At 41.1% G+C, this 14,150-nt stretch overlaps 1 protein-coding gene across 6 annotated transcripts in view; it reads right to left on the minus strand.

Annotated features, from left to right (window-relative positions):
• The window catches only part of fndc1 (fibronectin type III domain containing 1), a 35,368-nt gene extending 21,490 nt beyond the window's left edge, over window positions 1-13,878 (minus strand). For 4 of the 6 annotated variants that reach the window (XM_035995403.1, XM_031322207.2, XM_031322208.2 and 1 more), the window contains exons 1-5: window positions 13,726-13,878; window positions 6,085-6,279; window positions 4,272-4,340; window positions 391-636; window positions 111-209 (exon numbers count right to left, since the gene is read on the minus strand). In XM_035995403.1, coding sequence (XP_035851296.1) covers window positions 111-209; window positions 391-636; window positions 4,272-4,340; window positions 6,085-6,279; window positions 13,726-13,798 — 682 coding nt within the window. In that variant the 5' untranslated portion in view covers window positions 13,799-13,878. The remainder of the gene's footprint in view (window positions 1-110; window positions 210-390; window positions 637-4,271; window positions 4,341-6,084; window positions 6,280-13,725) is intronic. The other 2 variants (XM_035995401.1, XM_035995402.1) reach the window with 2 other exon arrangements.
• Window positions 13,879-14,150: the final 272 nt, after the last annotated feature.

Below are 14,150 nucleotides of genomic sequence, written 5' to 3' on the forward strand. Positions count from 1 at the left end.
AAAATTCAAACTTACATAGATATTGACGAGCTATTTTGAGATATTTACAATGCAAAAAAGACAATCAATGTTTGTAGGAATGCAGTGATTCTCAATAAACCTGAAGGTACCTGGTGTGGTTGTTTTGGTTGCGACTGCTCTGCTGGCGGCTGCGCTCTGGCCCTGGGCTTTCTGTGCCTGCAGTGACACCACATGAACGGACTCAGATGCTATGAACAGAAAGGGATACCAGGCACGGCCAGGGTTTACACTATGAACACTAAAGATAGTACAAACTAAATGTATACATTTAGCTCATTTTGATTTAAAACAAAATCACAAAATAAGAACTGCAAAATGTAGCTTTACCCCTTTAATCTGGTTACGAGTGTAAAATGTGAGTCCTCTTACTTAGTTTTTGTGTGTTTCGGTTTCTCTGGTCAGATTGAGGCTTGATGTGGTGTTGGCGTCTCCTTTCCAGCAGGGGAGCTCCTGCCAAAGCTCTCTCAGGCTGCCTGGGACCTGAGGAGGACTGAGGGGCCCTCCTGTGTGTCCGTGCCTTAGACACGCCTAATGGGTGAGCTGTTCTGTCCACCCTGGTGGCCCGCTGTAAAGAGGGCTGGTTTCTGGCAGCAGTTTGTGGAGACCTAGCTGGACCTGTTGGTGGATGATAATGGAGATAATGGAGGGGAAAAGTCAGAGTGCACCAGAGTTCATGTTACCTTTTTGACCCCATAGTTCATTCATAATCTATGCTCTGTGCTGGATTTGCCTTAGGGAAACTAACTGCCATGGGAAATCATTGAACATACAGTAATTGCTCCACTGAAGATACATCAGCTCAGTGATAAACACATAATTACATGTCACTTTCATCCAACCGTGTCAGTTAACATGCACAGTTGTCACAAAAGGGACATGCCATTGAAAGACACCATGTCCCCTGTCATCTGCTCCAACTTCTGGTGTCCTGCTTCCTGCTTCAATCCCACCCTAGAGTGACTCCATCTTGGACAACAACTCAGACATTGACTTAGACAGCCAGACAATCCCCCTCATTTGGCTGCAGTGCTGAGCGATAGCATTGGCAATATAACCAAAAAATCTTCTTCTTTTTTCTTTCCTCCCTTTATCCCTCCTTCATCCGTTTCTCATAATCACTGTCAGATGAAAATGATCTGCCCTGTTTCCCATCAGGATAGCTGCATGCACAGCTGGACATACTGACAGGTTAGATTTGATTTAAAAAAAAAAAAGTGGTTATAAGGAGAAAAAAATGCTGTGATGTAGGGTGGGTCAGCTAAGAGTAGTTTGCTTTTTACTTTGGCTTAAAAACGGAGAGAGGGAGAGTTTTAGTGCTGGTGGACTTCCACCATGACACTTTATATGTGGGGGGAACATAAATGAGACAAAGAGGATGTGAAGGGGAGTATAAAAACACACTAGAAAAGTTCCCAGGAAAAAAGAGGAGGTTTGTAGGTTTGGAGCTCTCCATAAGTCTCTCTGTCTCTCTCCTTTCCTCTGTTCTGCCAGCACAGCTGAATGGATTTCTCCCCTTTGGATCTAGACAATTGGTTGTTCGGTAATGCAACAACTCTCTCTTTCTCTTCTCTCCAAGATTCTCCTGCACCTGTACAAGTTTCATGGATAATCTGTTCTGTATGTTCCTCTTGTTTGTCTGCAAACATGACACCAAACTGTTGCATGTCTATTAAAGGTGTAGTAGACATTAAAATTATTATTAATTAATCAAATTGACCATCATAATGGAAAATGAACAGGAGCCAATTAAACGTGAACTTGAACTTAACAGGATCACACCAGTGTGGTTATCTCTCATTCACATTTTTGACTGCTACTGAGGTAACACTTTCAGGAATAACAATAATATCGGCCGATCCTCTGTCTTATACCCACTGTACCTGTTTGAGTGGCTCTCTTCGTACTGACCGACTTGAAAAAAAAGACATTTGGTTTTAATCAGCCTAAATCTTCTTTTCCTTATTTCCTTCTTCCTCTTTTTCTCTCTCTGGAAAGCTGTCACAGTGCATAGTTTGGCGCGGGTCACCACGCCGCGGACCACTAAACCATTGACTCCACAAGTGCTCTCACTTGCCAAATCCTTTCTGTCTCTCCTGGAAGCTCGATAGTCCGAGATGCTGTGAGCCTGGCCTCCAGACCAGACAGACAGACAGACCACTGCTACAGCGGAGACCCACCTCAGTGTTCAGGCTGATGCTGAAGAATGTCACTGTTTACTCCTTCCTCAAAAATTAGCTGAAGAAAGCAAGGCTGTCTCTGACATTTCACCACCTTCAAAAGTAAATCTAAACTTTGCAACTTTGCTTTGGTAGAATTGGTTACATTGCTCAGTTTAGCCATCGTTTATTTATTTATACAAACAACTTGCTGTGGCAGAGCTTTCCTGGAAGCAGATATAATCAGTTTAGACATAACACAAATACAAATACAAAAAAACTCAAAATAGTCAAAATATCAATATACAACACTTATGCTCAATGGCTTTGTTCATCATTTGCCTTCATTCATTCATTCATTCATTAGCTTAACAGGCTATCACCTACTTCAGTAAACAACTTGATTTGTTAACTGGGCTAATTAGCTGACCTAAAAGATAACCTATCAATGTTTGTCAGTTGTTGTCAGTAAAGTTGCTAGCTTTATAACAGTTGCTAATGTTTGGCATTTTTAGTATAATGACTTGGAACGCCCGGCCCGGTAGCTAGCTAGATAACTTTAGCTAATGTAACGCTAAGTGTGCTAGCAAGGCTTCATGACATGCTATGTCTTCTTTTGCCCCTTGCCTTTCACTGGGAGTTATTGAAGCATTACTTTGCCAGAAACACATGGGTCTTTGGCTCCATTCACTGAGGTTATAAACTCAACAAATATGATTAGCTGTGTCTCCAGAGTGGCTTTGCCTCAAATAAATACAACTGAAACTCCAGTGCAGCATGGTGGTTTAGTGGTTAGCACCGTCGCCTCACAGCAAGAAGGTCCTGGTTTCAATTGCTAGTCCTTGTTCTTTAAGTCTGGAATTTGAATGGGTTTTCTCCATGTTTCCTACTGTGGCACAAAGACATGGCAAGTGAAGTAGAGCAATTCAATTGTCCATGTGGAACAGTATGAACAGAAGTGTTCATTTTTGTTTGCCCTGTGAATGCAGCCTTGGCCTGACCCCTTCCATGGCCAACCCCCTAATCAGGGCTGGGCTACATAAGGCACCTGTGCTCCCTTGTCCTGTGTCTGTCCCTGCTGTGGCTGTGGCTAGTGTTTGTTGCCTGCAGGTATGTGAAAGGCACATTTCTATGTCACATTTTGTATACATTTCCAAGTTAAACAGTTAGTTAGTTAGGTGGAACTCGAAGGATATAGACTAATCAACATTAGTCTATATCCTTCCCATTCCACTACCGGGATGGCTCCTTCCTTTCCAGGTTCCTCCTGACTTCCTATTGCTGTTTTGCCTTTTGCCATTTTCTTAGTGTTTTGCCCTAATTGTGTCTATTTGTTTTTGTCTAGTTTCGCCCCTTTGGTGATCTTATGTTTGTCTTTAGCTTGTGTTCATCTAGTTTAGGTTTGATTTGCATTAATTGTACTGCCCCTTTATTGTTGGCTTTTTGTGAGTTTTCTTTGCTTATTTGTTTAACTAACTGGGTTACTGTATATTTGTTTCTGATTATTTTTGTATTTAGTTTATTTCTTTCAGAGCAGGGTGCCATCTTGTTTGGAGGCTAGGCACCCGTGGTGAGGTTCCTTCACTGTTTTGTGTGTGAGTTATTGCTGGGGACACGGTATAGACTGCATCATTTTTCTGTGAGAAATGCTGTGTGACTTGCTGTGTTGCACCTAAGGTGAGTAGCGGTGGCACCCCTGAACACTCCTCAGTGTAGTCTGCCTCTCCACAAGTTTGTTTATAGGTTATTTTTACAGTCTGTTGAAAGCAGTGACTGGAAAATGTGATAATTAAAGTGTTGTTCACCATTAAATGCAACACAACTCAATTAAATGTTAAATTTGGATCACCTGCAAGAAAAACACCTAGCTGAATAAACAGGAATCTGAGTCAGAGACCAGGAAGTGTTTTTCCCAACTGATCCTATAGGGACCGAACAAGTGAGCCCCAAGACATTGCATTGTGACATTAGATTTGGTGGTTCCTTTTATATCCATGATGACAGCAGGTAATTTCAGCAAACTGCTTTTCACTGTTCACTGAGACATACCACTCCTATGTGGTGTTGGTAAAGATGCCTTGAGATCAGGTTTACCTGCTGATGTGTTGCTGACAGGTACACCGCCCAACACAGCAAAGCCATCCAGGTTAACCCATTCAGGGTCTAAAATTAAAACAAACAAAATATTGGTTAAATGATGTTGGCAATAGAAAATTGGTAAGGAAGCCCTAAATTATATAGATTTAAAAAGAAACCGAATTTACCGAATAATTTCTACCTGATGAAGACATGTTCAAGTGGAAATGAAAATTTGTAGTCAACTTTTAAAGGTGCCCTGCCACACAGTACCGTTTTTACTTGAGCTCATTACTATTCATGAGCTCACCCAGTTGCGCTGGGTAAAGGATGCTGATAGCCAGGCTCTCATTGTCTAGCTGTTAACCAATCAGAGTCAAGCAGCTTAGCTCGTTGAATATTAATGAGAACTGGCAGAAATCGAGCTGAGTCTTCCTGCAGACTTTCTATTCCACACTAGAATGTCTTGAAACAAGGTAACCAAGGCGTTTTTTCCACAAAAAAATGTTACAGAATCCATGGTAGAACTTCAGACATTACCACAAAGTAATGAAATACGTGTGGCAGGGCACCTTTAAATGTGCATGATTTGCTATTTCCCCTTATGCCCTTATTATTTACTCTCCATCTCGCCCCCTGTTCCTGATAAGTCATCTCTCCATTTTTGTTGTTTTAACAGCATCTGGCCAGACAAAATGATGTTGAGGCAAACAGCATGGTGTTATTTATGATGACTGATGCTGCTCTCATGCTGCTTAGGGAACAAGACACAATCTGCAAGGAATTTCTGGAAAGGCAACACTGAGATGCTGCTCGGTTGCCAGAGACTTATGGCAAATTGCACCGGAGCTGGAGAGACCACAAGGCCGCCACAGCACACAATGGGACACATACACACACACACACACACACACACACACACACACACACACACACACACACACACACACACACACACACACTTTAACATACTGACACCCTATACAAGACAATGCATGATTCAACACTTGGCCCCACCCTTTCCTCCACCACTATCCCCACTAAACACACATATACAGTATATGTGCAGACACACACACAAAGTGGCCACAACAAAGGGGGTTGGGTTAAAGGAGCTGAGCTGGGTTTGGATGTGGAAATGAAGGGTTGGCTGCAGACTCTGAGCCGCTGATGAAGTATGGCTCTAAGAGGCCAAGGACAAAATGGAATAATGACAAAAGCAGGCTAGACTATGTCAACACGGCAAACTGTATGTGTATAGAAGCATAAAGACCTGTCTTATGTTTAACAAGGCAGGATTAGGAATTAAGAAGCCGTTAAGACCTAAAGATAATGTCCTACTAAAACCTAAAATAGCCACTGTCTGCAGAGCCAAGATGATGATCGTCAGTCATGCACACCACCCCCAGTGCTCTTTCTGTCTTGCAGACATGGACGACAGCACATCCAATGATAAACTAATCCTCTGATAAAGATCCATCGTACATGCACTCGCACAAGTGTGCGTACACCTCACCTCCTGGCGTCTCTGCCTTGTAAACTGCTCATCCCTCCTCATTCTTGGCACTTGTCTTGAGAAAGTGCAGAACTCTGGGATCTGAAAGCTTACTCCATAGTTTAAGCTAAACCTCTTATTTTTGCTCTTCGTCCATCTATTTTCCTCTCAATGACCTTTTTGTCTAGCAATGCGACCTCAGGTCCATCAGAAACATATTCATTGGCTCCCACTTGATTCATTCATGTCACTCTATCTCAAGCAGTCAGTGACTTATCTCACATCTTCTTCTTGCTCTCACTCTCTTTTTTAACTCTTTCTATGTTTCTGCCTTACCTACATCCTCCAGTACAGGAGAGCGACTGTTCTTCCCCACTTTTGTGAAGCGGTGAGACCTCGTGGGTTTGTTGGAGCTGATGACGAAACGGTCCACAGGTCTTCCGTCCAGATGAATAGAAGGCTCCCAGCTCTCCCTCAGGCCCTTATCCACAGATGTCTGTTTCCCATTGTCTGACCGCAGGGGCTTTTCTGCTGCAAAACAAATGACGTCAGTATAAATTTGGTCTATATAAAGCTTATTTTAACAATCTTCTTTGTATTTATCCCTTATGTTGAAGGCTTGTTGACCCTACAAAATGTAGCAGTATGTGGGTCTACGGTTCAAGCTCTGTAAACTGTTAATAAACCTCTTCTTGCTCAGGAAAATAAGCAATCTTCAGTAGTAAAATAACTGACCTTATTCATCATGCGCAAAATACTGGTCTCGTGCCTGAGCGCTTGCATGGATGCTGAAACCTCAGCTGACTCAACATAAGTAAGAAAAGTGCTTTAATACTTGTTTACAACCGTGACCCAATACCCCTGATCCATATACGTGAATTGAATTGTTTTTCTCTCTTCAAAGTCAAACAATTATTAGCAAATATTTATACAGCTGGAGACGTAGCTCTCAAAGAATCTGAGCAGTGAATATTATTCTGCTGGGAAAACTAATTAATAACTAATTAATAACACAAATGAACATTAAAGCTTAGCTAAATCATCAACACCCAAAAAATACCACAAGGAGGTTAGGGTGGTGTAGGGAGCTGCGGCAGCAAACAATGTTGGTATAACAGTAACAGTGATATTAGCCTGCCTCTCTTAGTTATGCTATTATAACTCTAGACTGCTGTCGGAAGCTCCTTCCAAGGACACAATGAGCTGCTCCCTCTTCTCTCTTTTCACTTGTCTCCTTTTGTGTGCATCTTAGTCCCAGAAATGCTTGTTACTAATCTAGCTCTGGGGAGTTTTCTCCCCGGAGTCCCTATGCTTCTTCTTCACCCAGAACATCGCCTTGGAATTGGGTGGCACCTACACCGGGGTCCTGGGTGCACTATCTTTATTATGACTATTATTGCCACCATTCACCACACCCTCAACTGGTGCCGTCAGACACCGCCTACCAAGAGTCTGGGTCTGTCCGAGGTTTCTTCCTAACAAAAAAGGGAGTTTTTCCTTGCCACTGTCGCAATAGCTACTGCTAATGCTTGCTCTTGAGGCAACCACTGTAATAGTTGGGGCTTCGTAAACTACAGAGTGTGGTCTAGACCTACTCTATCTGTAAAGTGTCTCGAGATAACTCTTGTTATGATTTGATACTATAAATAAAATTGAATTGATTAAGTGACATATGATACTGTACAATGATACTGAAGCATATATGATGCCAATCAGCCAATACAAGCCTGATTTTATTGCTCTGTTCCGCTCATAACTATGCTGTTACACTACATTTGTGTGCCAGTGTGCTTTTTTGTGCTGGACATGTATTTGATTTATAAGAGCTTTTGTTATTGCTGAAAAACAGCTGCCTGCTGCTAAAAAAAAGGTTATCTGATCAGAGCGGTGAGGGTGAACCGAACTGAAAGATGTTAAAACGCTCCAAAGAGCTGAGGGGAACAGCAGAGTCTGGTGATACATTTCTGTGCCATTTATTCTGTTGTTATTACAAATGTATTGATTATAGCAGCTTTACTTTAAATCTCAAGATCCAAATAGTAAGTATTCAAGCATTGGCTACGCTGTAAATGGAGGGGATTTGTATGTTTTATTGGCACCTGGTCATTCATCGCTGTCACATATAATTGTCAGTATTGTCTGTTCACATCATAAACAGCTGGCCCTTATGTCTGTCTGTACTGGCCAAAGGTTTACAGCAGCCGTTTCAGTTTAGCATCGTCACAAAATAACTCCATCACCATGAATTCTTGTTGTCTGCAGGTGTGCGCCCAGCTGGATCTGCACTATAATTTTTCACATTTAGAAATAATTGCCGCTCAGTCCTCCTGGTCGCAACTCTTTGGAGGTCTACAACGTTGTCTCTGCTTAACTCAGTGTTTAATTATTAATAACGCGCTGAAAGAACGTCTCCTTGTTGTTTCTAGGGACTCTAGACAACACAGACCCTCAGATACAGACTTTATGTGCCTGGTTGGATGAAAAAGTGTGAGTGTTTTCCAAAAAACAAAACACAATACAGTATATCCTCTTTATATCCTCATTAACGTAGGGTTACAATGGAGTCAATTTTATCAGCTGTTCGTGGCAGACTCCATTGACATATCATTTCAATCACTCCAACCCTGTTTCTAATAAGGCCATGTATTACGTAGGAAGGGATCTGCTCCTCTGTCCAGACATCATTCTGAGATTTGGCCTCTTTTGAAATGTATGATCCAAGGGCAAACCAGATATTTCTGATTAAATCAAGACTCCTTCGAGCAGAGTAGATGCATGATTGCCATTCAAGAATAAACAGTTTGAGAAGCAGTTAAGCAACTGAGTGGTTGTAACATCATAATCTTACAGACGGAGGCTGTAAGGGCGTTGCCATGGGACACCAGGGCAATAATATAACATTTAAAGACAGGCAGACAGTTAGAGTGAGATTGAGTTAGACAGTGGAAAGTATTAAGTATGTTAAGAATGAGGGCTGGGCCTGAGGGTCATTATGTCACTGTCTTCAGAATAAAAGTGTGTGTGTGTGTGTGTGTGTGATAGTGTGAAAGAGAGAGTGAGACAGACAAAACATACACGTGTATGTGCATGTGTAGTGTGGTACGCATGTGGTACAAGAAGCATATGCAGGTAAGCCCTGAGGTCAAGGACTCTTGTAAAACTGTTCTAGAAAATACTTGCGCTCATGCACCTGCAATGTGCTCCACTTTTACAAGAGCACCTTCTCACCTCGCACACAAAATCACAGACGCTGACCCCCCGCTCACCCCTAATAAATTTGCCATTAACCCCTAATAACTGTCCTCTTCCACAAACTCCCATCAATAACCAGGATCCCCAGTGAAGGTGTGTGTGTGGGGAAGGAGGTATGTGTGGAGGGGTTAACAAGTTAGTGTTGCAGTGTCGAGCTAAGATTGTCTGTTCTGTAAGTTCTTTAGACTGAAGTCATATACAACAGTACATGTTTAGATTCTAATAATAATTTGCTGTTATGGCAACAACAAAGACTTTTGAACTGACTGAGGTGTCTTTTCTCTTCAATTACTGTAGGTACTAGAGACAATTGATGTAAAAGTTTACACTTTCCTATTTTTGAGATTTTTTTTATATCATTGCAGCACAACAAGCATTTGACAGACATGAATGAAACCTCAACGATGTCTTACAGTGTTTCTTGGCAGGGCCTTGTTGATTTTTGTTGTTAGTATTAGGGATAAATACGCACACCATGTGAATTTACCCCCTGGTATCAACAAAGTCTTATTTTATTAGTCTATTTGTTATGATTGTGTATTTGTTCTGTTTCCTGTTTTATTTTGGTAGTCTGTTTTTCTGTCTTGTCTGGTCTTGTTTTACTTCCTGCCTTGTGTTTTCCCGCCTTTTGTGATTGTCTGCTCCACCCTGATGTCTTTACATGTTGGAATTGTTTGTTGGACTCTGGAGGACACCATTGCCACATGGTCGAAGCCACAAACAAGAGATGCTGATTCACTGGGCACACTCTGGAGAGCGCACTACTCACTGTATATATTTATCTTTGTTAAATCACTTAAACGTATTTCCTGTGTCACGTCTGCTTTTGGGTCCAACCTCCAGTGCCGTTCCGTAACACTATTTGTCTTATGTCTAATATTATATTGTAATTTGCTGTTAGACTGAGTAAAAAACTAACTTGAACTTAAGTCTGATCGGTTAGATTGAGCCATAAAAGCCATCAACCACCCATGACATTGGTTTAAAGGGCTGGTTTACGAAATAGATAATTAATAGTTTTGGTTTTTGAAATATCTGTTTATGAGATTTCTGATGCCGCACAGACAAAGTCAAATTGAATTCATTCTTGTGGTGCTCACAGCATTGAAAACATTCCACAGCAATGTATCTTTACCAAAAACTGTTACTGTAACTAAATGTTACTCTGGACAATTCACAGACCTCACTGTCAACGGTTTTCAGTGGAAATACTTTCTACTAAAGAAACTGCCATGTTGACAGCATGCTCTGTAGATTATCATGAGTAACTGATTCTGGACATTGATGTTGCTGTTGCTTTTTTTTAAATGTATTTTGTGTCTGTGTTTTAGCTCCACAAAAAAAATCCCATTCACCTTCATTGTATTGTGGTGGAGTCAAATTTTTCATAGACAGATATCTAAAAAACTGGAGAGTGGATTTCCACAGTGTTCAGTGTTTATGCTAAGCTAAGGATCTTCTGGTTGTAGCTGTTTGGTGTACAGTTATGAGAGGGCTATCGAGTCTTCCAAACCACACGACCATCTAGGTCATTTTTTTCTACGCTCTAATACGACCCATAGGTGTGTCTCATAAATTAGCGTCCCTAGCAGTGGCAGGAAATACAACCCACAGGAATGTTTCCGTCGTCATATCTAAACTAGAGAACGTAACGGTTGCGTTTTTAAGCAGTTTGGTTAATTTTAGAAAAAAATTGTGGTTAGGGTTAAGACCAGTAAATTTGTTATGTTACTTAGCTTCCGGTTATGCATGTGACACAGAGCTTGACGTAGTTCCGTTTATTCTGTAAAGTAAAACAAAACACGCTGTTTACTTTTATTTTTTTAAACAGGACACGAACCCCGGTCTCCTGGGTAAAAGTCCTGTTTGTTCGACCCATTCACCATCCCAACCTACCTCCTTATGCAGAGTTTTGGCACTCAGTCACTTACTTCCTGCTTTGCTCCCGACATGATTAGTACAGCCACTAGAGGGCACTGCCAATATAAACATAAATATGGTCGTAATTGCTGCTTGAACAAACGACTGATGGGGCGTTTTTCTAGAGAGGACAGTCTCTGATTTTCTCATCTAACTTTGAAAAAAAAAAAAGAACATTAATTCATATAGGGAGGTTGGTGTGAAATCTTGCCAGGGGCTACAGAATTCTTGGTTTCACCTCTCTCACCCTTTTATCCCCTCTGACCTCTGTCCTTCATTAAACTCTTCCCAGTAATTAACTTTTTCATAAAGCCAACACACCAGACTGAGACCATGACCATAGTCACAATCAATCACCTGACTGTCAGATTAGATTCTGTCATTTTATTATTGGAAATTAAGCCTTATTTAAAAGGGAAATGTGACTTGAGAACATATTTTATTTAAAGCAACAGCCTGAAGTGAGTAAGTGTTTAACTTGGGAGGGTTACATGCATACATATGACGTGACATTTACCAACAGTAGCTGCCAGTACAATTACAGTCTTAAAAACGTGCTTTGCATTTCAATATTGATGGTCACAAGCTTGAACCAATAGACTTCCAAAATTATTCCAATATACCACCACTGATGAAGACTGACATCTTGCACTGTTAGTTTATGCTATATCTTCCTGCAACACACTTACTATGCTGACATATACTGCTGTGACAGGTGTGCTCACAACCCAGGTGGTACTTGTTTAAACAACTGGAACGGCGCCTCGAGATGACATGACACCAGACATGCCATCGCTGGCAGGTTTGACAGGCAGCCAAGTTTCAGGTGGGGGGGGGGCTGGGTGAAACAGGTGATCAAACATACCTAGTATTGTGGAAAATATTAGAAATATTCTGATCTGCGCTGCCTCTTTGGCTGTCATATTTTCCCAATGCAAAGTTTTGAAAAAAAAAATTCTTAAGTTAAGTTTTCCGTGAGATCTTTCACGGGGTGCTCTTGCAGAATCCCAGCATATTACTGTAAGTGGAGCAGAGAAATTAAATTCCACTGGCCTGCAAAGACATGATTCCCTCTTTCCCCTCACTCTCTGTCCCAATTACTCTCTACACTCAACACTTTCCAGACGTTGATGGACTGTGGCTGCATAGAAGAAGTTGACATTATTTATGATCCAAATACACTGTTTCTGTTCTCTCTATTTGCACAGCTCCTGCCTAGGTGCCCAGATATTCCCAATTGCCCAATTTTATCTACTGTTGTGTAGAATTTTAGATTGACAAGCTGTTGACATGTGGATGGAGAAAGTTAATAAGTAACACTCTCCTCTCCCTTAACAACTACTGTCAAAATGCCCGAGAGGAAGACATTTAACTCCAAGCTGCTCCAGCAGAGCAGTGAACTGTGGTTGTATTACAGTAAGTAGCTCCCAGGCGTGAATGTATATAAGTGGATGAATGTGTAGCAGGGTGTTGCAGAAAAAGTGCTCTGAAAATACTTCCTAAAAGATGGAAAAGAACGACTCAGAGGAAAAGCCCACAACAAATAGCAGCTGCCTATATTCAGAGAAAGCAATGACCTCATGCACTAAGTGCTAACAGTGAAGAAGGAGGCATATAGAAACTTACAGATCAACTGACAATATAAGTGGACTGAGTGTGTTGGAGAAAAGGGGAGAAAAAAAAGGCTGACTGTAACGTGGCCTTTAAACTCAGCCAAAAGGTTTAGGTTACTGCCCTCCAAAACTCCTCAGGCTCTATAGCAGTTTTGATATTTGGGATATTTTGACCATCTGGAAGATGTAGGCTTCTTTCCCTCAAGATTTATTTTACAAACAGTATTTAAGAAACGTAACTGCTGCGGTCCCTGTGCCTGTCAAAAATGTTACATCCATTTGATATATCAATATTCTGACATGAATTAAAACAATCTAATAAATGTTCAAATAAAAAATACATTAAAGTACACTTTTAATATTTTTTCTACAAGAAGTATTTCCCCCATTTCTGTTTAATAGCTGATATTGATATTCAAAGCAGCAATGCAGCTCTGCCCAGAGAAGGTGTGACAGAAAGAAAACCCACCACTTTTATTCTCCTGAGTTTTACAGGAAGGCCATTTATCACCACCATCAGCCAGATCAGTCACCCATTTGGCATAATACCCCTCAGAAGAAAGCACAATGATGCAGCCTGGTATTTATCATCATCTTCTAATTGTTGATCACAGCTCCTGCAGCATGTGCCTACTATATGATGTAAGGACTTGTTCCATGACTGATGCTAAGAGGCCAGCATCATATTTTCCCCTCATAAAGTAACAACAGTACAAATACTGTCAAAGTCTGTTTTTGCTATAATTGCTCACTTAAACTAGGCTACCTGTCACATCTGCAAATGATAAATCAAGCCATACACTCTAAATTAAATATTCTAATGCATTCTAAATGGCTACAACTAATCTCTTTCGGTTTCATGAAAAATGACATCTGCAGCAAAAATGTTTGGGGCTCATGCGAACATGATATGGATATGCACGCGCGCACTTAGACATTCTATATAACATACTTAGACATTCTATATAACAGCATCTATATTCTGAGTCAAAGACATTGCATTTAATGCACTAAAGCGCACAGATTGCCGCAATAAGCTGGTCAAACTCAAACAACCACTGCCTCATCAATCAAATTGGATCCAATAGACCACAAGAGAAGAAAGCAACAGTGCAGCAGCAATGATCAAACTGAATAACACATTAGTGCAAAACGTGCACCTGCTCAGGAATAAAGCAAACAAATATGTTACCTGTCCATCCGCATCCTGGTGCGCAAAACGTAACAAATAGCGCCAAGAGCGTCCTACTTGCGGCTACAGCCATGGTGAGTGTGGCGCGCTACTGCTGCGGAGCGACGCACCAGCTGGATGCAGAGGGCTGGGACACACCAGCACCACTCCCTCCCCTCTTCCGATGGGACTGCTACGTTTCACCATGAATTCTCGGCTTCTTTATGTCAGCAAAAAACTTTCAAAAACCAATAATGAATCTCACATCCATAAACCTCTGCAGTCGATTCTGATTTGAAAGAAGTAATTAAACACTGTGGAGTTGACTTAAAAAAAAAAAAACGCATTTATAAACGGAGTGCTGTCTCTATATATAAAGACTCATAGGTTCTCATCTCTTTTAATTTATTCAAATGCAATTTTTTATTCCTCAACAATATATCCTA

The sequence above is a fragment of the Sander lucioperca genome, chromosome 19 (genome assembly GCF_008315115.2).
Source record: "Sander lucioperca isolate FBNREF2018 chromosome 19, SLUC_FBN_1.2, whole genome shotgun sequence".
In the NCBI taxonomy this organism is placed as follows: Eukaryota; Metazoa; Chordata; class Actinopteri; order Perciformes; family Percidae; genus Sander; species Sander lucioperca.